Here is a 23,304-nt window from a genome sequence, read left to right as displayed (position 1 = left end):
GTGGAGCATAGCTGCTAATCACATTATACATAACACACTCAATTTCAAATTTCAGGCTCACCACTCCATCTGATACTCTTTTCACCTTCAAGACATTCTTAGCCAGCTCTTCCTTTAAAACAACTCCAACTCCATTTCTCTTCCCATCTACTCCATGGTAAAATAATTTAAACCCTGCTCCTAAACTTCTCGCCTTACTCCCTTTCCACCTGCTCTCTTGGATGCACAATATATCAACCTTTCTCCGAATCATCATGTCAACCAACTCCTGAGCTTTTCCTGTCATAGTCCCAACATTCAAAGTCCCTACATTCAGTTGTAGCCTCTGTGCATTCCTCTTCTTCTGCCGATGAATCCGCTTTCCTCCACTTCTTCTATTACTTCGACCCACAGTAGCAGAATTTCCACTTACGCCCAGCAGGTTAGTGGTGCTGGGGGCGGGTGTAGTTAACCCGGGCTACGACCAATCCGGTATAGGATTCTTTAGATGATATTTGTTTGGCACAGTTTTTACGCCGGATGACCTTCTTGACGTATAACCCTCTGCATTTATCCGGGCTTGGAACCGGCCAACAGACTGCACTGGCTTGTGGCCCATAGGTTTGCATTCTCCGGTTTCCTCCAAGATTCCCAAAAACATGCAACATTAATTGCACACTCTAAATTGCCAATAGGTGTGATTGTGAGTGTGGCTGCTTGTCTCCATGTGACCTGCGATTGGCTGTCAACCAGTTCAGGGTGTACCCCACCACTTGCTCGTTAACAGCTGGGATAGGCTCCAGCACTCCCGCGACCCTTGTGAGGATAAGCGACTAAGAAAATGGATAGAAATACCCAAGGTTTACTCCATTTTGTTGTGACAGCAGTGAGGGTTTTTTTAAGGTTTCTTGCATTTTCTAGTCAAGCTGATTATTCAGGATTTAATAGGAATTTCTTTACATTCCTTTGCGGACAGAAAGCAATGCATGTTTTGGTTCACAAAACAGAAACCTTTTATAAGTAGTGCAAACTAGATCTTCAGTAAGAAACCTTTAATAGTCGCATCGTGTTGATCAAAACAATGTAAGTTATTTGAACTTATTTGATTATGAATGAAAATGTTTGGGGAAAAAAAAAAAAAAAAAAAAAAAATCAAGAAGCAAGTACCATTTTTATTTTGAAGTGCGTTATTGACAAAAATAAAATGCAGAAAGACATTTCTAATACAATATTCTTTTAATTATTATTTCCTGGGCAAAGAAGAATAATATTTGACAAAAATAAAGACCTGTTTGAAGTGGACCTCAACAGATAAAACCAGAATTAGTGGGTAAAGAAGTTATTAGTTATGTATTACGACATGACTCTTTTAAACAACTGACAAGTGGACCACCATCATCAGGTTTGGGTTTGCTTACACTCGTGAAAATCTCACCTCAGCAAAAAGCAATCCACTCATCAGCTACCTTTTAAGCATGGAAAAGGAAACAATTTGATGTCCATTTTTTCAGAGGGGGGACCCTATGGCGCTTGAGTGGTTCCTAACCCTACAGCATTTGCATAAGCAGACAACACACTGACCACCTGCCTGGTTTCCAACGTAAGCCTGGCTTCATTCAGCCAGTCCTCCACCACTCTCCGGGACTCTCCTGTCAACTGGTTCACTAGTTTAGCTGCTAACTCCAGATCACCATGCTCTAAGCAGTAGGTGGCGTATGAAAGGAGCTTGAACGGGTCTAAATCCTCACTGCTTAGCTGGGTGGGCGGGACTTTCTGTTTTGTCTCAAACAGCAGTGCAGCTTGCAGGTAGGATAGGAAATACTGGTACAAGGAGTTGTGAGACTCATCAATAAGGGCAACCCTGCGGACTTGTGATCGCAGACCATAGAACCGAGCTCGGAGTGAGGCCTCACTGTACACGCCACGCTGTAGTGATTCTTCTGGAAGAGCTGTTGCCAGAGCCAAGGCAAATTGATTGTCATGGCAACTGTCTCGCACGGCCTGAACGGCGGCTTCCAGTGGCTTGGTAGGTGAACCAGCATCAGTGGTCTTCAAGGTGTAGTTGAGTCCCTCCACAGAGAGCCACAACTGGTGAGCTTTTCGGGCCTCCTCCTCTGCTATCACATGGCCTGCAGAGAAGAGCAGAATTAACACAGCTGTTGTAACTAAGGTACACACTAAACACATCAGGGATTCCTTCAATGCAATGACGTACGAGGGGCAGTCTAAATGTAATAAGCCCAAATGAATTTGAGCTGTGACTGAATTCTTGCTTTAGAATGTCAAACCACAATGAAACAATTTGAAAAGGTTGAAGACTGTACAGGAAAGCTGCAATAGGCTACAGCAGTCAAAGTGAATGTCCAGGATAAAGGACAAACAACAAGAACCTGCTTTAAGTGATTCCTTTTGCGGTTTATCCTGGAATAGTGCTCAGGTACAGATCAGAGAAGATCACAGTATCAAAGTTAATCGAATCACAAAATTTCTGAATAAGCCACAGAAGTGGTGCAAAAACTTGTAAAAGAGCAAGTCACAAAACTTAGAATATATATATATATATATATATATATATACATAGGCTCATTACCTTTTGACTGCCCCTCATGCATAGCAGATAATTTGATAAAGATGCGCACGGAAGTTGAGAATTAGAAACTGTCAACACTTCAGACTGGTCAACAAAGGAAAAATCATCTCAATAGAATGACTGTTGGACGAAAACTGGACCAAATCTTTTTTTTTTTTTGGTGTCAGAACAGCGGCAACAAAAAATAAATAATTTAAAGATTACTACTATCCATCCATCAAGCCTTCTTCGACTGCAGGGATACCCAGACTTCCCTTCGCTCAGCTACTTCATCCAGCTCTTCAGAAGGGATCCCGAGCCATTCCCAGGCAAGGCGAGAGAAAGTTTTTCTCGCGTGTCCTGGTTCGTCCCAGGGATCTTTTTACGGTGGGACATGCCTGGAACACCTCACCAGGGAGGTGTCCGGAAGGCATCAAATGCTCCAGCCACCTCATCGGCCTCCTCTCAATGAGGAGGAGCAGTGGCTCGACACTATGCCCCCTCCCAGATGACCGAGCTTCTCCCCCTATCTCTAACGGAGAGCCCAGACACCTTGGGGAGGAAACTCATTTCGGGCCCTTGTGTCCGGGATCTTGTTCTTTCGGTCACAACTCACAGCTCGTGACCATAGGTGAGGGTAGGAACAAAGATCAAGTGGTAAATTCAGAGCTTAGCCTTTTGACTTAGCTCCCTCTTAAATAGAACTGACCGATACAAACAGAAGCTGCACTGATCTACCTGTCATCCTCCCGCTCTCTCTTGAACAAGACCCCAACATACTTGAGCTCCTGCACTTGGGGCAGGATCTTTTCCCCGACCCTGAGAGGGCACGCCACCCTCTTCCGACTGAGGACCATGGTCTCACCCTAGCCATTTCACACTCGTCTGCAAACCGCTCCAGTGAGTGTTGGAGATCACGGCTTGATGAAGCCAACAGAACCACATCATCTGAAAAGAGGAGAGATGCAATTCTCAGGCCACCAAACCGAACACTCTCTCCGCCTCGGCTGCACTGAGAAATTCCATTCATAAAAGTTATGAATCAGTGACAAAGAGCAGCTTTGGCGGAGTCCAATTGTTCCTAGAAAAGAGTCCTACTTATTGCCAGTCATGCAACCCAAACTCTTACAGGTACCGAACAGCCCATACCAAGGGGTGCAGTAACCAATTCTCCCGAAGAACCCCCCATAGGCCTCAACGAGGGACACGGTCGAATGGCTTCTCCAAGTCCACAAAAAAAGAGACTGTTTGGGGGAACACCCATGCAACCTCGAGGATCCTGCAAGGGTGGAGAGCTGGTCCAATGTCCAGGACGAAAAGCAAATTTCTGCTCCATAATCTGAGATTCGACTTCCTGATGGACCCTCCTCCTCAGCACCCCTGAAGAGACCTTACCAGGGAGGCTGAGGAGTGTGACCCCCTGTAGTTGGAAGACACCCTCGGGTTTCCCTTCTTAAAAAGATGGTCCCATCACCCCAGTTTGCCAATCCAGATGCACTGTTCCCGATGTCTATGCAATGTTTCTGCAATGTGTCAACCAGGACAGCCCCACAACATCCAGAGCCTTTAGGAACTCTAGGGGAATCTCACCCACCTCTTGCCCTGCCACCGAGATTTTTAACCACCTCAGTGACCTCAACCGTCGAGATTCCCAGACTCACAATGTCCCGAGTTGAGGTCCGCAATGCTTGCTCCATCCTTGCTACACACACTGGTGAGAGTTCATTGCTGCGGAACATTGTCCACTCTGACTCAATGTCCCGTGCCTCCCCTGGAACATGAGCAATGTTCTTTCGGAGGTGGACGTTGAAATTCCTTCTGACAGGGGTATCTGCAAGTCGTCCCCAGCAGATTCTCACAGTACGTTTGGGCTTGCTACATCGGACCAGCGTCTTCACCCACCATTGGAGCAAACTCTCCACCAGGTGGTGATCAGTTGAAAGCTCCACCCCTCTCTTCACCCGAGTGTCCAAAACATGCTGTTGCAAGTCCAAAAACACGATCACAAAGTCGATCATCGAACTGCGACTTAGGGTGTCCTGGTGCCAAGTGCACACGTATACACCCTTATGAATGAAGATAGTGTTCCGTTATGGACAATCTTTGATGAGCACAGAAATCCAGTAGCAGAACACCACTCGGGTTCTGATCAGGCCTTCTTCCCAATCACCCCCTTCCAGGTCTCACTGTCATTGCCCAAGTGGGCATTGAAGTCCCCCAGCAGAATGATGGAGTCCCCAGAGGGAGCACTCTCCAGCACTCCCACTAAGGACATCAGCAGACACTGTTGGGCAGACCCAAACACAAAATTTGCGACAAAGCCTGGCTCTCACATTTTTACCCCTGAAGAAGGGACAAATGGGCGTTTTCACACTATTCATCCTCTTTTCCCACTGCCTTGTCAATCCAAACCAGCCGCCAGACCATGCCTTTTTGATCATTACTTTTAATCTTTAGATGAATTAGTTTTGAATATTTCACTGCTTGCGCTACATTTTTCATCGGCTTTGATGACAGTGTTTGATAATCCCGATTTGCTTCTTTTCTTTTCAAGTGGCCTAATCTTGGACATGTATATTAGAGTTCATCATTTGAAAACTTTAAACCTGATGATTCTATCAATTCAGCAGGTGTAGAAACATTATGTGTTATATCCCAGAAATGTTTTCAGTGTAACTGAATTTCCTTTAACATAGCTTATGATGTTGATGACTTTCAACGAAAATGTGCTCGTAGTACGTGAACATGCTCAGTACAGTTAACTTGTATTTCCTGTTTCCAGATGAATATTGATTGTTTAGGATCAGGCTTGTTTTGTTACCAAGGTTTATGAAATAAACGTAAATTGATGTCAAGACAACAAAATCAGCGATGTGTTTCAATATCTATGTACAGTGAAGAAAAGTATTTGAAGACCCTGCTATATTGCAAGTTCTCCCACTGAGAAATCATGGAGGGGTCAGAAATTTTTATCGTAGATGCATGTGAGAGAGATCATTTAAAAAGAAAAATCCACAAATTACAATGTATAATCATACACTGGTATGTCATCGGGACCAACTGTCTTTCCATTTTTCATTCTGTTCAGTGCCTTTCTAACTGCTCCCTTACAAATTAATGCCACTTCCCGGTCATTCATGCTTGCCTCTTCTACTCTATGTTCTCTGCCATTTTCTTCATTCATTAACTTCTCAAAGAACTCTTTCCATCTACTTGGCACACTACTGGCACCAGTAAACATATTTCCATCGTTCATGCAATTGGATCGGAAATGAAAAACCTGGATCAGGACACCCCCAGTTAAAATTAAGTACATTGAAGAAAACAAGTATTTGAACAACTTTCTATATTGCAAATTCTCCCACTCATGTAGGGGTCTGAAATTTTCATCATAGGTACATGTCCACTGTGAGAGAGATAATCTAAAAAGAAAAATCCCAAAATCACAATGTATGATTTTTTTAATGATTTATTTGTGGGATACAGCTGCAAATAAGTATTTGAATAGCTAGAATTGTGACCCTCAAAGACCTGTTAGTCCGCCTTTAAAAGTCCACCTCCACTCCATAGATTATCCTGAATCAGATGCACCTGTGTGAGGTCGTTAGCTGCATAAAGACACCTGTCCACCCCAAACAATCAGTAAGACTTGTAAGATGGCCAAGACCAAAGAACTGCCCAACCAGAGACAAAATTTTACAACTCCACATGGCTGGAAAGGGCGACGGAGAAATTGCCCAGCAGCTTGGTGAAAAAAGGTCCCATGTTGGAGCAATCATTAGAAAATGGAAGAAGCTAAACATGATAGTCAATCTCAATCGGAGTGGAGCCCGATGCAAGATATCACCTCGTGGGGTCTCAATGATCCTTAGAAAGGTGAGGAATCAGCCCAGGACTACACGACAGGACTTGGTCAATGACCTCAAAAGAGCTGGGACTACCGCTTACAAGGTGAATGTTGGTAATACACTCAGGCGTCATGGTTTGAAATCCTGTATGGCACTGAAAGTTCCCCTGATTAAACCAGCACATGTCAAGGCCCGTCTTAAATTTGCCAATGACCATTTGGATGACACAAAGGAGTCCTGGGAGAAGGTTTTGTGGTCAGATGAGACCAAAGTGGAGCTGCTTAGTCATAATTCCACTAACCGTGTTTGGAGGAAGACAAATGATGAGTTCCATCCCAAGAACACCATCCCTACTGTGAAGCATGGCGGTGGTAGCATCATGCTTTGGGGGTGTTTTTATGCACATGGGACAGGACGACTGCACTGTATTAAGGCGAGGATGACTGCGGCCATGTATTCTAAGTTTTTGGGGAACAACCTCTTTCCCTCTGTCAGAGCATTGAAGGTGGGTCGTGGCTTAGTCTTTCAACATGTCAATAACCCGAAGCACACAGCCAGGAAAACCAAGGAGTGGCTCCGTAAGAAGCATATCAAGGTTCTAGCGTGGCCTAGGCACTCTCCAGACCTAAACCTCATAGAAAATCTTTGGAGGGAGCTGAAACTCCGTGTTTCTCAGCGACAGCCCAAAAACCTTTCTGCTCAAGAAAAGATCTGTGAAGAGAAGTGGTCCATAATCCCTCCTGCAGTGTGTGTGCAAACCTTGTGAACAAATATAGGAAACATTTGACCTCTGTAATTGCAAACAAAGGCTAATGTACCAAATATTAACATTGGTTTTCTCAGGTGTTCAAATACTTATTTGCACAAATAAATCGTTTAAAAAAAAAAAAAAATCGTACATTGTGATTTATGGATTTTTCTCTTTAGATTATCTCTCTCACAGTGGACTTGCACCTACGATGAAAATTTCCGACCCCTGCATGATATCTAAGTGGGAGAACTTGCAATATAGCAGGGTGTTCAAATACTTATTTTCTTCACTGTATACCTACTAACAAATTTTACACGTGTGATTTTTTGTGCTCGGCTGTGCAGATTTGAGAGTGCGATGGTCATGATTGTAGTAACTCACTTTTACAGTTATGTACTGTATTCCAAAGAAACACCATCCATCTACGCAGTGTCGCTGAACGCACTTTGTGCACTCACAAAGCTGCTGCATGCCTGCCTAGAGTACAGTAATTTCATTCTGAAAACCAAAATAGGGAATGGAGCGTTTTTTTGATGAGCATGTCCAACCAAAGTCAATCTCCTGGTCACTTTTTATTAGCATGTTCAACCAGGTCCATCTGCGGGTCACCTATTATTATTATTATATATTATAGTTGATTTGCTATTTGTTACACCAACCAGACACCAACATAGCAGCATATCCTATAATGTGACTATTGCGCCAACAACATTTTGTGTAAATCTGGTTTGAATGTACAGCAATTATATTTGCCTTAAAATGTAATGAGTGTTTAAAAAAAAGGTAGTTAATTGTTGACAATTTAAACGGATAACATTGGTTGACCGGATTACTCAGTCAGGCACATTTTTTTTTTTTATAGACGTTTTTTCAATGTTGCAGATTTTCACCTTTTGCTGTGGGTCTGCAATGTACATTTTGGCGTGTTCCTTTTAAGCCCACAATTGTTTGCCATGATCTTTTACAATAAATTCTGCAATTTAAATTCCAATTATGATAATTACATAGTGCTTGTAGCTCAATTGTATTGTTTTTTTATGACAATTTTTAATTGTAGACCAATGACATCTATTGTGGGAAAATTTCCTTTTGTTCAATGACAGACCTGTGAGTGTTGATCGACATTTTTAAATAGATATGGCATTATTTACGAATACTGCAAGGTGGAACTATGAAACACTAAGAATTTTGAAGGCCATAATTCCACTTGCATTGACAAAGCAAAACATTGTGAGACTCTTACTGTCTATGGCCTCCTCCACACCCTTTAGTCTTGCATAGGCAGTGTTCATATCCAGTGTGAAGTTATCCAGCTGCTCCTGGCTCAGTTGACGATATCGGGTTTCTTGTTCCAATAGCTTAGTGCTTAGGATCTAAAATAAGAGCACAAGAGTTTTAGGAATAAAGGATGTTGCAATCACATTTGAAAAATTGGTGTGGTGAGTCAAGCCTGGAAATAAAGTTACAGGTGTGGTCCACCAATCATGCCCGCAAATATAAAGTTGCGGGTGTGATTAGGGATGGAATCACAAGACCTTAAAATATCTTACGGAGTTGTCATACCCAAGTATGTAGTTGTTACCTTATACAATAATCATAATTTATTGACACTGCGCAGACTGAAACAGAGTTCAATAGACATTCAATGTTGAAACTAAATATTCATATAATCAAATCAATTTATTTCATCATGATGTATTGTTATAATCAAGTGTAATTTACGGTAGTATCTAATGTCAATCCATTGATGAAAGCTAGCAGTAGATATATATCTTCCTAAATCATGTAGAGGGGAAAAGTTTTCAACATCAAGATAATGCGGTACCACAGGGGAAAATGACAGTTCGCATTTAGATATATGGACAGACTAGTCCACAGGTCTGGAACCTTTTAGGTTGAGAGCCATAAACGACAAATATTTTAAAATGTAATTCCAAAAGAGCCATACAATATTTTTAAAACTAAATACAAGTGTATTCGTGCATTTTACACCAGACCAACACTTTAAGAGTACAATACATTAATTAACTAATTTAAATAACCTTATGCTGTTGCTAACCAATGATGACAAAAGTACTTCTTACCATTATTGCGACTTCTTCGCTGATGGCTTTGTTGTCTGTTTTTTATCCGTCATTAAATTAAACGTCATGCAGCCTTCGAGACTTCCATCCGTTATTTGTGAATGTAGAATGGTCTTTTTTTTTTTTTTTTTTTAAATGTGACAACTTCATATGCTTAGGTAGAACCATACATTGTCAGTACAGCAATACTCATACAGGAAATGCATTACAAGTTTTTACAATCAGCTGTTCTGCAGGTTAATTTTTTTCCCCCATTTCTCCCCTTATGTGCGCTCGCCAACAATGCTTGCCAATAGAGGCATGTCTATGTAAAAAAAAAAAAAAATTCTGGGTTTGGGTGGCGCATAAGCACGCTGTCATTATAAACCACATTGATAGGCTGCGTATTGATTGTAAGATTTGTAATTATGAGGGTACTCCTTTAACCCTCCCCGCAACCCTACTGAGGATAAACGGCTAAAGAAATGGATGGATGAACTGTCATATTTCTTCAACTGGGGAGAGGCTTCCATCAGGCCACTCTGCCATAAAGCCGCGACTGATGGAGGGCTGCAGTGACAGTTGACTTTTTAGAAGTTTATATAAAAATGTGTGTGTGTGGATGTTTGTGTGTTTCTCCCATCTCCGGACTGCATCTCTGGAGCACAGTCACAGTGATGTTCAAGTTCTTCTTTCCCTCTTTCACCAAGGTTCTTTCTCCCAATTGCTCAATTTGGAGAGATGTAAGATTTACTCTAGTGTTTGGGGTCATTGTCTTGTTGAAACACCCATTTCAAGGGAATGTCATCAACACTAGGCAACATGACCTCTTCAAGTATTTTGACATATGGAAACCAATCCATGATCCCTGGTATACAATAAATATGCCCATTACCATAGTAGGAGAGAATGGAGGCCCCGTAGCTCAGTGGTTAGAGCACTGGTTTGGTAAACCAGGGGTTGTGGGTTCGTATCCCACTGGGGCCTCCACTCCCTGAGAAGGGTTGCGTCAGGAAGGGCATCCGGCGTAAAAATTGTGCCAAACATATATATGCGTTCATCTGAGATGATACGCTGTGGCGACCCCGGAAGGGACAAGCCAAAAGAAACACACACCATAGTAGGAGAGACATGCCCATATCGTGATGCTTGCACCACCATGCTTCACTGTGTACTGTGTCTTGAATTTAGTGTCTCATCTCACAAACTGTCTGCGGCCTATGGACCCAAAAACAACAATTTTACTCTAATCAGTCCACAAAATGTTACTCCATTTCTCTTTAAGCCAGTTGATGTGTTCTTTGGCAAATTGTAGCCTCTTCTGCACACTTTTTTTTTTTTTTTTTTTTAAACAGAGTCTTTACAAGGAATTCTGGTAAATAGATTAGCTTCACAGAGATGTCTTTGCACTGTAACAGTACTTACAGGTAACTCCAGATTGTATTTGGCCACCGTGGAGCTGATCATTTGCTGAGCCTTTGCCATTCTAGCGAGTCTGCGATGCACTTTGATGGTTGTCTTCCATTTTTTGCTGTGTCTTTTTTTTCCTCCTCATTTTAAGGCATTAGAGATCATTTTAGCTGAGCAATCTATAATTTTGGTTAACCTCTATATAAGAATTCCCCTCTCCAATTAAAATTTTAATCAAACTACATTATTCTTCTGAACAATGTTTTGGGCACATTTTCCTCAGCCTTTCAAGGAGAAATCCATGCTCAACAGGTGCTGGCTTCATCCTTAAATAGGGGCCACCAGATTTACACCTTTTTTTCACAAAATTTATGACCTCACTGATTGAACGCTCCTTTCAATAAATTGCCAAATTGCACAGCCTAAATAGTGTATATATTAGGAACATAATTATAATTGAAATAATTTGAGATCTAGCAATAAAAAATATACTGAAAATGTGGATTAATCTGGTTAGTCACATTGGACTGCTATTAGCTATTTTGAACACTGCTGTATATCGACAGGTATCTAGCTTTCATAATCAAGTCCAGTTAATATAATCAAACACAGCTGGGGTCCAATGAACGTGTAGAACCATTTCGAGGATGATCAGAAGTAACAAACAGAACCTGAGTGAAATACATGAGTTAATACTTAAGGGGGTGTTATTTTGTTTTTCTTTCATCTGAAAAATTTCCAATTGTTTTTTGCTGTCAACATGGGGTGGTGTGTACAATATGGGGAGTGGGGGGGGGGGGTTACCAAATGGCTGCTGTATAACATTGAAAAATTTAAGTGGGTCAGAACACTTTCCATACCCACTATACACACACACACACACACACACACTTGAAGCCAGAAGTTTACATGCGCTGAGCAAAAATATTTCTTTTTTTTGTTTCACTGTCTGAAGTCAAATCAGGAAGTGTTCAATCTCAACAAATGGCAATGACCTATGTGGTCCCTCAAGGGTCAGTTCTTGGACCCCTCCTGTTCAGCCTGTATATGCTACCCTTGGGTTAAACTTAAAAACTTTGACTATCATAGCTATGCAGATGAAATTTTTCACATATTTAGCAGTGTCTCCAGATGACTACAGTTTAATTGAGGTACTGTGCCACTGTCTAAAGCAGATACATAACGAGATGAGCCAATATTTTCTTTAATTTAATCACAACAAAACAGACAATTGTTTTGGGCAATAAAGAAAAGAGAATTGCTGTTAGTAAACACCTGGAGGCTCTCTCTTTAAAAACCAAACACCAAGTCCAAAACCTTGGTGTTCTGATTAATTCCGACCAGACTTTCAACGGTTATATTAAATCAATCCCAAAAACTGCCTTCGACCATCTGAAGAACATATCTAGAGTGAAGGCTTGTGTGTGTCAAGCGGACCACGAAAAGCTCATTCATGCTTTAATCTCAAGTAGACTTGACTACTGTAATGGTCTTCTGACTGGACTCCCCAAATAGAGCATTAAACATCTGCAGCTCATTCAGAATCCTGCAGCTCGCGTTCTGACCAAAACAAAGTGGTCAGAGCACATAACTCTAACCCTAAAGTCCTTCCACTGGCTTCCAGTCAGCTTTAGAAAAGATTTTAAAGTTCTGCTCCTGGTCTATATAAATTACTAAATGATTTAGGTCCAGAATACATGAAAGAAATGCTTACAAAATACAAACCCAGTAGACCTCTGAGATTGACTGACTCAGGTCAAATAATGGAGCACAGAGTCCAAGGCAAACATGGTGAAGCAGCATTTAGCTATGATGCTGCACACAAATGGAATAGGTTGCCAAAAGAGGTGAGGTCAGCCCCAAGTTTGAATGTTTTTAAATCCAGGTTGAAAACTTTTTTTTCCCCCCCTCATGCTTTTTAGAGTATTTCCACTTTTTAATATTACTTGCACTGCACATAATTGTGTCTTTTTTTTTGGAATATAGATTTAGTCATTTTTATTGTTTTTAATCCCGTTTTAAAAGTTTTATCTCTGTTTTCAAATGCTATTAATCATGTAAAGCACATTGAGTTACCTCGTGTATGAAATGCACTATACAAATAAATTTGCTTTGCTAAACGTTTCCTGTTTCAGGTCAGTCAGGATCACTAAAATTATTTAATTTTGTTTAATGGTACAATAATATAAAGTTTCTTACAGAAGTTTATATTTTATTCAAAAGTTTACAAACATTTTCTTAGTATCGAGTATCATTTCCTTTGGACTGCATGACTTGGGTCAAACTTTATGTGTAACCTTCCAAATGCTTCTGACAGGACTTTGTTGGACTCCTGTCCCATTCCTCCTGACAGAACTAGTTTAACTGAGTCAGGTTTGTCAGTTGCCTTGCCAGCACACGCCTTTTCAGATCTGCCCAAAATTTTTCAATGGGATTCAGATCAGGTCTTTGTGATGGCCACTCCAAGACATTGACTTTGTTACCTCAAGCCAGTTTTTAACTATTTGTCAGTTAGCTTTGGGTCATTGTCAGTTTGGAAGATCCATTTGCATTTCCTGGCTGATGTCTTGAGATGTTGCCTGAATTAATATCTCTGTGTAAAGTTCTTTCTTCATGATGCTGTCCATTTTATGAAGAGCTCCAAGTCCTGCTGAAGCATAACATCCCCCAAAACATGATGCTGCCACCTCCATGCGTTAATATCCCACTCAAAAAACGTAATCATCATCATATTAAGTTTACTTCGATTATATTTGTTTGATATTTACTATTATATTAAGCATCCATCCACCTATCCATCTTCCAAGCCACTTATCCTCACAAGGGTCGCAGGAGTGTCGGACGCATCCGCAGTATTTTATACATGTGATGTAGAGCTTAATGACCTGCTCAGCTTCAGCTTGCAATTCCTGCTCCTGCACTTTGAGGACATCTCGGACATGGTCTGTGTGAGCAGCCGCCTGACGTCGCAGTTGAGTCCTCATCTCTGCCTCCATCACTTCCCTCAATTCAGACAACTACACAAATATAACATTTATAGAAATCCATCAAGATTCCATTTCTGACAATGTCAAATAAATAATGCAAAGGCAGTCTCATTGTAACCTTTCTCTCCTGCTCCAGTCGTGCATTTTCCTTGATATGTTGCAGGGAAGTGTTAATAGCAGTCTCTTGGGTTTTCTGGTGCTCCATCTTCTGCTGTTCCAGAGCAGCATTAATATGGAACTGCTCCCTGACCCTCTGCTCAGCCAGTTCTTTGTTTAGCTGGTCAATGCGACGGTGTGCATGGGCAATAAGGGCATTTAGGTCATCTGTTGACAGCTTACCAGCTAAAACAAACAAACAAACACGTACATACACAAAAACAGGATAACTGTGACAATACGACAGGAAGAGTCATAAATTAAGACTGTTCTGGAAATCTAAATAAAAGTTCAGAAACCCTGTGTCACTTGGAGCACATACACAAAAGACAGGTCAACACGGCAATGAGAAATGGGAATTTGGTCGAAGTAGACAATTAGTAGAAGCAGTCGGATGAGTAGCAAAATTGTGACGACAAAGAAGTATACTGATCCCACAGCAGGAAAATTCAGTACATTAGAGTACCAAACAATAATTTACCATTTAATAAAAAGAACATTTAAAAAGAAAAAAAAATCCAGGTTGAGGATTAAAATGTAATTTACAAACAGCATCACAAACCATCATCTTGATTAACATTTTAAACCTCTCATTTCTCAAAGTCTCTGGGAGGGACGCCTATGTTGCTTCCATTTTGGTGAAATTTTTAATTAAGAGTTGTAAATTAAAAATATTTCCTTGTGGGCCACCACGTCACCTGTTTTCTGTCCATAACACTGACGAGAAACCTTTTCATTAATTGATCAATCTCATAACTGTTGAAGGTTTGCTACACATAAAGCAGTTCAAGTTCTCCATTACAGCAGCTGATCAGTTCTCACTGAAATACAAAAACCATCGCGGCTCATCAAAGCCGGCCAGTGTGGCTTATGACAGAGCCGAGCGGTGCTGCTTTGAGGGGGTGCTTGCATTCGAGCCGGGGCGCTTTATGCGCGCACGTGACTGAGTAATCCATTCTCGGCTAGGTTCTTCAGAGCCGCCCCCGTCACAAAGCTCGACGCACAGCCGTCGCAGAAGCAGTGACTGCCGAACGCGGCGCCTCAGCCGGTGTGGCTGAGTTTTGGCGCCCGTGGTGGCATATAAGGAGGAGGTGGAGCCGAGCTATGTTGCTTTTAGGGGTATGTTCAAAGTCGCCGCAGTACGTGATGAACACTATTGAGACGAGGCTGAGTGAGACATTGTTGGCTGGGCGACGCACACATCGACACATTTCATACGCGGCTCTTTTGTTACGTTATGAGAGAGGCCGATTACGTGGTCCGCCCCAAACTATTATTTTTTTTAGAAAGCTGTATGCGCCCATCAACATATTTCATACGCGGATCTTTTGGTACGTTATGAGACAGATTACGTGATCCACCCCAAACTATTATTTTTTTGGGAACCGTTTACACACCGACCTGTTATTTGGAACCCACGAAGCTCTCGTCCTCTGCACCCGTGCAATCCATTTTTAACAACGAACAAGGTCTCTTTCCAACTTATGAAGGGTAATTCCATTCTCCCGAGTGTTCAAGCAATGTCCAGCAATGCATTGAGCCGGCATTTTGGCTAACACGAAGGAACAACGAGCTACCTTCCTGGAGGTAAAACCAATTGAAACAAACGAGTCCACGAGGGGGCGCCGCTGTCCTTTACATCACTTCCTGCTTCTTCTTGAAAACAAATCCCTGAGAGGATTTTCATGGCGGGAGTTACAAAAAGTTGTATACGTCAAAATCATGTTTTGTGGTGAAAAAACACATGAGACAATATTGGCTGCGGGTTTTTCATTAATAATATACCAAAAATCATCCGTTTGACGACACTTGACCTTGAAGGGACAAAATAAGAGGGCGGGGGTGGGGGGGATTCCATTAAAACAAAAAATTTAAAAAACTGACGGAGTTGTAAAGAATTGATCCCTCTGTAGAAATTGCGTCATCCGCGTCGCTGACCAGAGATCTGCATAAACCACGCCCCTTTTTGGACCCGCAGTTCCCTCAGACAACATTGCATGGTCCAGTATAGCTTTCGTTAGCGTTTTATCGCGTATTTGGGTTCTTTAACAATAGATATGGTTAAGAGGTGCAGTCACGGACTTTATAATAGTAACGACAGGTATCCTGAAAGGCTAGTTGGTGGAGTTCAATTCCTACCCTTTCCAAAACCGAGGACCCAGTACGAAAAATGTCTTCGATGGATCAAACTATGTAAAAGACCGCATGATCAACTGAATCCATGAACCGGAACAGATATGTTTGCACGAAGGTAAGCCCAATATTTGATTTTCAATACATGTCTCATATAAATGAATTAGTAGTTCTTTGCTTGCATAATATAGCTACGTGTGAATGATTGACACACTTGATCTGTGTTGAGCGATATTTTGCGATGATCTGACTGCACAAACGTGTCGCTTTGTTGGCGGTGAGCTAAGCTAAACCGGACTAGCAGTCCTAAAAGCCTTCGACGTGCACCGAGACACCAAGACTGAAGGAAGGATGTTTGAGGACACTAAAGTACTGATTGTCGTACTCGGTCGGGACTTACGTAGGTTCGGCACTAATTCAAGAATAATTATTGAGGGGAGCGCGTGACGTTACACAAAGAAAACGAGAGAAAACTCGTAAATCAAGCCTCGCCTTCTTTTCCTTCATACGGCGGTTCACAAACGGCTATACAGATACACATACAGATTCTGCACACAAGTGTGATAGGTAACACGAAAATAGGAAACTGTCAATGATGAATTCGTCTTTGGGTTATAATATATTATATTTGGCTTCTCGGTCTTCCTCTGACTCCGGAAAGATCTCGCGCTAATATCAATGGTTTCTCCGTCGATATGCAAGTAAATACCATTGAAATACCCCTCGCTGAAATACTTGAAGCCCTGCTGTCTGCTTTCCAATGTTATTTCACTGTTAGCTAAGAATGGGAGTGAGAAATCAGCCAGTAAATCGGACAGTTTCGCTCTATTCTTTTCTTGCTGCGCCGCCATTTTTGCTAATTGTTTGTCTGACGTAGGCGTACGTGGCGTGACGTCACTTCAGGAGGCGTGGTTAAGTGCCCTCTCTGGAGGGGTCAATTTACCATATTTTCGTGACCCTAAGGTACATTGTATGAAAAGGCGTCGTCTCAGTTGCAGGTGCAATTTCAGTATTTAACACATCTTAATTGCTCGTGTATAATGTGTCATGAAGTATAATGCGCACCCCCAAAGTTAAAATAATCAGGAAAACCCTTCTACCAATGTACAATGCGCACCACCAATTTTCTGCTATTCATATGCTCAAAATATTGGGAATTATCTGTATTTCTATTGTGCTCGGTTTCTACTTGTAGTTTTTCAAAAAAAGGTCTGTACACCGATCATTATTAATAACATTATTAAAATCATTATTAATTCTTCTTGCATGTGCTGATGTAGCAGTAATATACATCTCCGACACGCCACAGAACACGCTTGTCCAAGTCCCAGAACAGAATCCCTCAACCAACTAAAATAAATGCTCAGTGATGGCACAACAATTTATTAATACTGTTAACACATGTTAATCTTAAACTGACACTGTTTAACTTAACCTTTGTGGAGAAACTTTTTTTTTCCCATTAAATATTTCCAGTGAAGAAAAGTATTTGAACACCCTGCTATATTGCAAGTTCTCCCACTTAGAAATCATGGAAGGGCCTGAAATTTTCATCGTAGGTGCATGTCCACTGTGAGAGAGATGATCTAAAAAGAAAAATCCCAAAATCACAATGTATGATTTTTTTAACGATTTATTTGTGTGATACAGCTGGAAATAAGTATTTAAACACCTGAGAAAACCAATGTTAATATTTGGTACAGTACCCTTTGTTTGCAATTACAGAGGTAGAACGTTTCCTATAGTTGTTCACCAGGTTTGCACACACTCCAGGAGGGATTTTGGCCCACTCCTCCACACAGATCTTCTCTAGATCAGACAGGTTTCTGGGCTGTCGCTGAGAAACAGAGATGTTTCATCTCCCTCCAAAGATTTTCCATTAGGTTTAGATATGGAGACCGGCTAGGCCACGGCCGAACCTTGATAGGCTTTTTACGGAGCCACTCCTTGGTTTTCCTGGCTCTGTGCTGTGGGTCATTGTCATGTTGAAAGATCCAGCCACTACCTATCTTCAATGCTCTGATTGAGGGAAAGAGGTTGTTCCCCAAAATTTCACAATGCATGGCCGCGGTCATCCTCTCCTTAAGACAGTGCAGTGGTCCTGTCCCATGTGCAGAAAAACCCACCCAAAGCATGATGCTACCACCTCCATGGTTCACTGTAGGGAAGGTGTTCTTGAGCTGGAACTCATCATTCGTCTTCCTCCAAACACAGTTAGTGGAATTATGACCAAAAAGTTCCATTTTGGTCTCATCTGGCCACAAAACATTCTCCCATGACTCCTCTGTATCATCCAAATGGTCATTGGCAAACTAAAGACAGGCCTCGACATGTGCTGGTTTTAGCAGGGGAAACTTCCGTGCCATGCATGAATTCAAACCATGACGTCTTAGTGTATTACCAACAGTCACCTTGGAAACGGTGGTCCCAGCTCTTTTCAGGTGATTGACCAAGTTCTGTCGTGTAGTCCTGGGCTGATTCCGCACCTTTCTAAGGATCATTGAGACCCTACGAGGTGCTTTCTCGCATGGGGCTTGACTCTGATTGATATTGACCGTCATGGTTAGTTTCTTCCATTTTCTAATGACTGCTCCAACAGTGGAGCTTTTTTCACCAAGATGCTTGGCCACATCTCCGTAGTCCTTTCCAGCCGTGTGGAGTTGTACAATTTTGTCTCTGGTGTCTTTGGACAGCTCTTTGGACATGGCCATGTTACAAGTTTGAGTCTGACTGATTGTATGGGGTGGACAGTTGTCTTTATGCAGCTAACAACCTCACACAGGTGAATCTGATTCAGGATATTACATGGAGTGGAGGTGGATTTTTAAAGGCGGACTAACATGTCTATGAGGGTCAGAATTCTAGCCGATAGGTGTTCAAATACTTATTTGCAGCTGCATCACAAAAATTGTCAAAAAAATAAACCTCACATTGTCATTTCTGGATTTTTCTTTTTAGATTATCTCTCACAGTGGACATGCACCTACGATGAAAATTTCAGAACCTTCCGTGATTTGGAGAACTTGCAATGTAGCAGTGTTCAAATTCTAATTTCCTTCACTGTAAGCATAAAACATTTGTGCATAGTGCAGTTTATCCACAGTTTATCCACTTGTGGGCTCTGTGCACTCCACCTCTTCTTCCACCGACAAAACTGCTTTACTCCTCTTCTTTGTCTTCGCCCCACAGCAGTGGAAATTCCTTGTCCCCCCCATCGTGCTCAATTGCAGAGATTTATAGAAATGAAGTCCTGAAAATCTTTTTTCCTCCTGTGTTATTACAGTAAATCTTTACTTTGAGAAATCATGGTTAATGGCTTCCCTTATCCAGCCATACATCTTTTGAACCCCTTATCTTCACTCAGGTCACTGGCTTCACATATTTTTTCATATTAGTAATAGAATATAATTAACGGTAGTCTTAGCAAATTAATTTCAAAAGTGTGTAGCAAATTGGTAGCCCTTAAGTGCTGTGGTTTTCAACTCAACTTCCCACTCTCATTCCATCCACTGGATGTGACTGTGTGAATGGCCACCTGTGTATGTCTTATGTGCAGTGAGTTTCCCTGGTCACCAGCCCATGGTGTAGTCTTTCTTTTGCAACGATTTAGCTGCTTCCAATCTAATTTAATGTAAATAATACAATTAATTGGTCAACATTATTTGGACACTAAACTGCCCCTAGGTGTGATCGTGAGTGTGACTGTTGTCTGTCTCCACGTGCCCCGCGATTGGTTGGCAACAAGTTCAGGGTGTACCCTGCCTCCTGCGCATTGATAGCTGGGATAGGATTCAGTATTTCTGCGGCCCTTGTGAGGATAAGTGGCCAAGAAAATGGATGGATGGATGGATGGATGGTCAGTTACAGTTGGTAACCTCTTTCAGATTACACCATCTGCACAAAATATAATCCACCTTCGTGCTTCTACTTCCGCTCTTGTAGGTCACTCTATGTTCACGTTTCTTCTAAGTGTTCACCACTGCCCATTCCATTCTTTTTGCCAAGTCCACCATCATCTGCCCCTCAAAGTTCCTTTGCTGAATGCCGTACTTACCCATCACTTCTTCATTGCCCCTGTTTCTTTTGCCAACATGTCCATTGAAATCTGCACCAATTACAACTCTCTCTCTCTGGAATGCTCAGGACTACTTCGTCTAGTTCCTTCCAGAATTTCTCTTTCAACCTGAGGTCACATCCTACCTGTGAGGCATAGCCACTAATCACATTATACACAATACCCTCAATTTTAAATTTCAGCCTCACTCTATCTGATACTCTTTTCACCTCCAAAACATTCTTAGCCAGCTCTTCTTTTGAAATAACCCCTACTCCTTTTCTCTTCCCATCTCCTCCATGATAAAATAATTTAAACCGTGCACCTAAACGTCTCTCCTTACTCCCTTTCCACTTGGTCTCAACATTTCTCCTAATCATCATGTCAACTAACTCCTGAGCTTTTCCTGTCAGTCCCAACATTCAAAATCCCTACACACAGCTGTCGGGTTTGTGCATTCCTATTCTGTTAGAGCTCAATGTTTTGGTGCGGTCACTGGAAAATACAGATTTTTAACTCCGTCCAAAGATTTTCCATGGGGTTGAGAGCCACTGGAGGACCCTTGTTGCCCTGTGATGTGTTTGGGATCAACGTCATGCAGAAAGACCCAGCCTTGTTTCATTTTCAATTCTCTGGTGCTAATGTTGGGTTTTCACTCAAAATCTGACCATACTTTGCCCCATTCCTTTGGATGCAACTCAGCATTATTTCTTCTCCAAACGCGATAAGTTCAGTTTCTTCAAAAAAGTTCTATTTTGGTTTTATCTGACCATATGAAATTCTCCCAATCCTATTTTGGATCATACAAGTACTCTAGCAAACTTTAGACAAGTCTTGCCAGCCTGGTGAAGGGCTACAATTTTGTTTCTGTTGTCCTTTGACGGCCCTTGGGTCTCGGCCATAGTGGAGTTTGGACTGTGACTGTTTGAGGTCGAAGACAGGTGTCTTTTAGTTCAAACTGGTGCCATTAATACTCTATAGGCAATGAGTGTCAGACAAAGGATCCACTTAAAGAAGTTAAAGTCTATGAGAGCTAGGATTATTGCTTGTTTTGTAGGTGACCAGATACTTATTTTTCACCATAATATGCTAATTAAAACGGATCCTCTGGATTTTTCCCCCTCATTTTGTCTCTCATAGGTGAGGTATAATTGATGAAAATTACAGGCCTAATCTTTTTAATTGGGAGAACTTTCACAATTGATGGCTGACGAAATGCTTCTTTGGCTTAGAGTATTTGATAACTTTCACTTAGATGAACATCAGATCACATTTTCTGCCAATTTTATTCAGGAAAACATGAAACAAAATAATAATGACTACTTTATCTAATTGGGTGGTCTTACCGAGTCCTTTCCAGTTGGCCTGAATCTCTGGAGTCAGGCTGCTCACCTCCCTTTGGAACTGTATTTTTGCTTCATTAACTAGTTCACTGTACTGGGAGACAATCTTGGATTCTGATTCTGCAGACTGCACCTACACATTACACAAAGATACATGTAGCTTTGCTGGATTTTGGCACTAACAGCAGAAGTGAAAATGGGCTGTGGATGGGTAGGATAAATACAGTGCAATAATAAAATGTGTCTTTTCCATAGAGGAATGGGAGAACATGCAGGAACCTCGACATTCAGTATTGGGGTGACTGACATTTTAGTTGAGATAACTTCAGTTCTATTTTATTTATATTCTGAAAAACACTTCAAGTGGTCCACTGAACTAAAATAGTAAATATGGTTCAATATCTTTAAATTCAAATTGTAAATTCGATAAGTATTTGGAACACTTGTTTGAATCTGTCGCCCTCTTACCGCAGACTGAAAATGTGATTTCGAGCTGAATGATTTAAGATTCAAACAGGTTAATGATTGTCTGTCTCTCAAGGTTTTGCCCAGCCTCACATTTTCAATGCACTAGAATTATTGAAAAAAGGTGGGGTCATAATTGTAATTCCAACAAAGTGTGCATTTTGGAATTGTACTTGAATGTATAGTTCTAACAACTACTGTACTTCAATGTGATTGTTTTGATTTTTTCTTTTTATCTACAACATTCTTACCTTGTTAACGACTTTATCCAAGTCCACGACCATTTTATGGAGATTCTCCTCTGCTGCCAACACAAGTGGTCGGACAGCAGGAACATTCACCCCCTTCGATATGTCAATGACAGACTTGAGGTTGTCCAAGGCCTCACTGTGGTGAGAGAGGGATGCTAATACTGGTACATTACATGAACATAAATCATAATTTTTTGAATTTAAATGAAAAAAATTGTACAGAGATAAATAGTTGCTAATAAACCCAAAGTATCCCACAACACATTTAATCAAGTTTATGATACATTCCAATACAAAAGTGAACAATAATAATCCTGGTAATCAGGCTAAGTACAGGTGCAACAATCAACTGTGTTGATCATTGATCAGTTTGATAACTTTAAAAAAAAAGCTCTTATCTTAAAACGGTCCATATTTTCAGCGTTTTATCCTCTCAGTAAATATTCACAGGTGTCCGTAGTCTTCAATTAAAGCAGATGGATTTTTCTTTGTGTTGACTCAAAATAAAAACCGATGCAAACATCTACTTTTACATTGTAAAATAATGGTCGAATGCTACCAAATGGATAGGTTGGTATTTCATGATTTAACGAACTAGAGGGGACGTTAAAATTTAAAAGTAAAATTGACAAAAGCCAAAAAAAAAAAAAAAAAAAAGGTTTTGGAAGAAAGTCAACTGTTGCTGTGGTTTTACAAATTCAGGGAGTTTGATACATGTTCAAACAATATGCCTTACTTGGCTTTCATTACTGCTGTGCCCGCCTCGTTTACAGCAGCAACTTTATTTGCAAGACAAGCTTCTAAATCCTTCCACTGGGCTGACTTCTCCTGAGATGGAACCTGGATTGGAGAAAACCTGTGACTGTGATGTTTCAGCGCTTCAAATTTTCTTATATGGGGACAGCAACCCAGTCACACACCCGTAAAAAGTAAACCTGCATTCCTGAATCACAAACACATATTCCGGTATTGTTTCAAGTCCTTGTAAAGATAATTGCAATTAGGGTGGGTGGTCATATTCAACTAACAGATTTGTTTTTTACGATGTTGGCAATTCCGACTCTAGTGAGGATAAACTGAATGGAAAATGAATGGATTGACTGAACATCACCTTTGGGGACAAGCATACCCTTTCCTCTCTTCTTCTGGCATCTTCTCTCCCGCTATTATTCTGTTGAATATGGTCAAAAACTCCACAGCCACCTCACCAAATTGCTTCCATACGTCCACTGGTTTGTCATTGGGACCAACTTTCTTTTCATTTTTCCCCATTCTGCTCAGTGCCTTTCTAACTT

At 41.3% G+C, this 23,304-nt stretch overlaps 1 protein-coding gene and 1 non-coding gene across 3 annotated transcripts in view; one reads left to right on the top strand and one right to left on the bottom strand.

Moving 5' to 3' along the window:
- Nucleotides 1–1,131: 1,131 nt before the first annotated feature.
- The window catches only part of immt (inner membrane protein, mitochondrial (mitofilin)), a 36,752-nt gene continuing 14,579 nt past the window's right edge, over nucleotides 1,132–23,304 (bottom strand). For both annotated transcript variants that reach the window (XM_061836073.1, XM_061836072.1), the window contains exons 8-14: nucleotides 22,746–22,849; nucleotides 22,010–22,145; nucleotides 21,297–21,426; nucleotides 13,726–13,949; nucleotides 13,506–13,637; nucleotides 8,391–8,520; nucleotides 1,132–2,108 (exon numbers count right to left, since the gene is read on the bottom strand). In XM_061836073.1, the coding sequence (XP_061692057.1) occupies nucleotides 1,501–2,108; nucleotides 8,391–8,520; nucleotides 13,506–13,637; nucleotides 13,726–13,949; nucleotides 21,297–21,426; nucleotides 22,010–22,145; nucleotides 22,746–22,849 (1,464 nt within the window). In that variant the 3' untranslated portion in view covers nucleotides 1,132–1,500. The remainder of the gene's footprint in view (nucleotides 2,109–8,390; nucleotides 8,521–13,505; nucleotides 13,638–13,725; nucleotides 13,950–21,296; nucleotides 21,427–22,009; nucleotides 22,146–22,745; nucleotides 22,850–23,304) is intronic.
- trnat-ggu (transfer RNA threonine (anticodon GGU)) lies at nucleotides 10,125–10,197 on the top strand. The gene has a single exon. It is a non-coding gene; the product is annotated as a tRNA-Thr (tRNA).

The sequence above is a fragment of the Syngnathoides biaculeatus genome, chromosome 11, assembly GCF_019802595.1.
Source record: "Syngnathoides biaculeatus isolate LvHL_M chromosome 11, ASM1980259v1, whole genome shotgun sequence".
Taxonomy (NCBI): Eukaryota; Metazoa; Chordata; class Actinopteri; order Syngnathiformes; family Syngnathidae; genus Syngnathoides; species Syngnathoides biaculeatus.
This window is presented reverse-complemented; position numbering and strand designations above follow the sequence as displayed.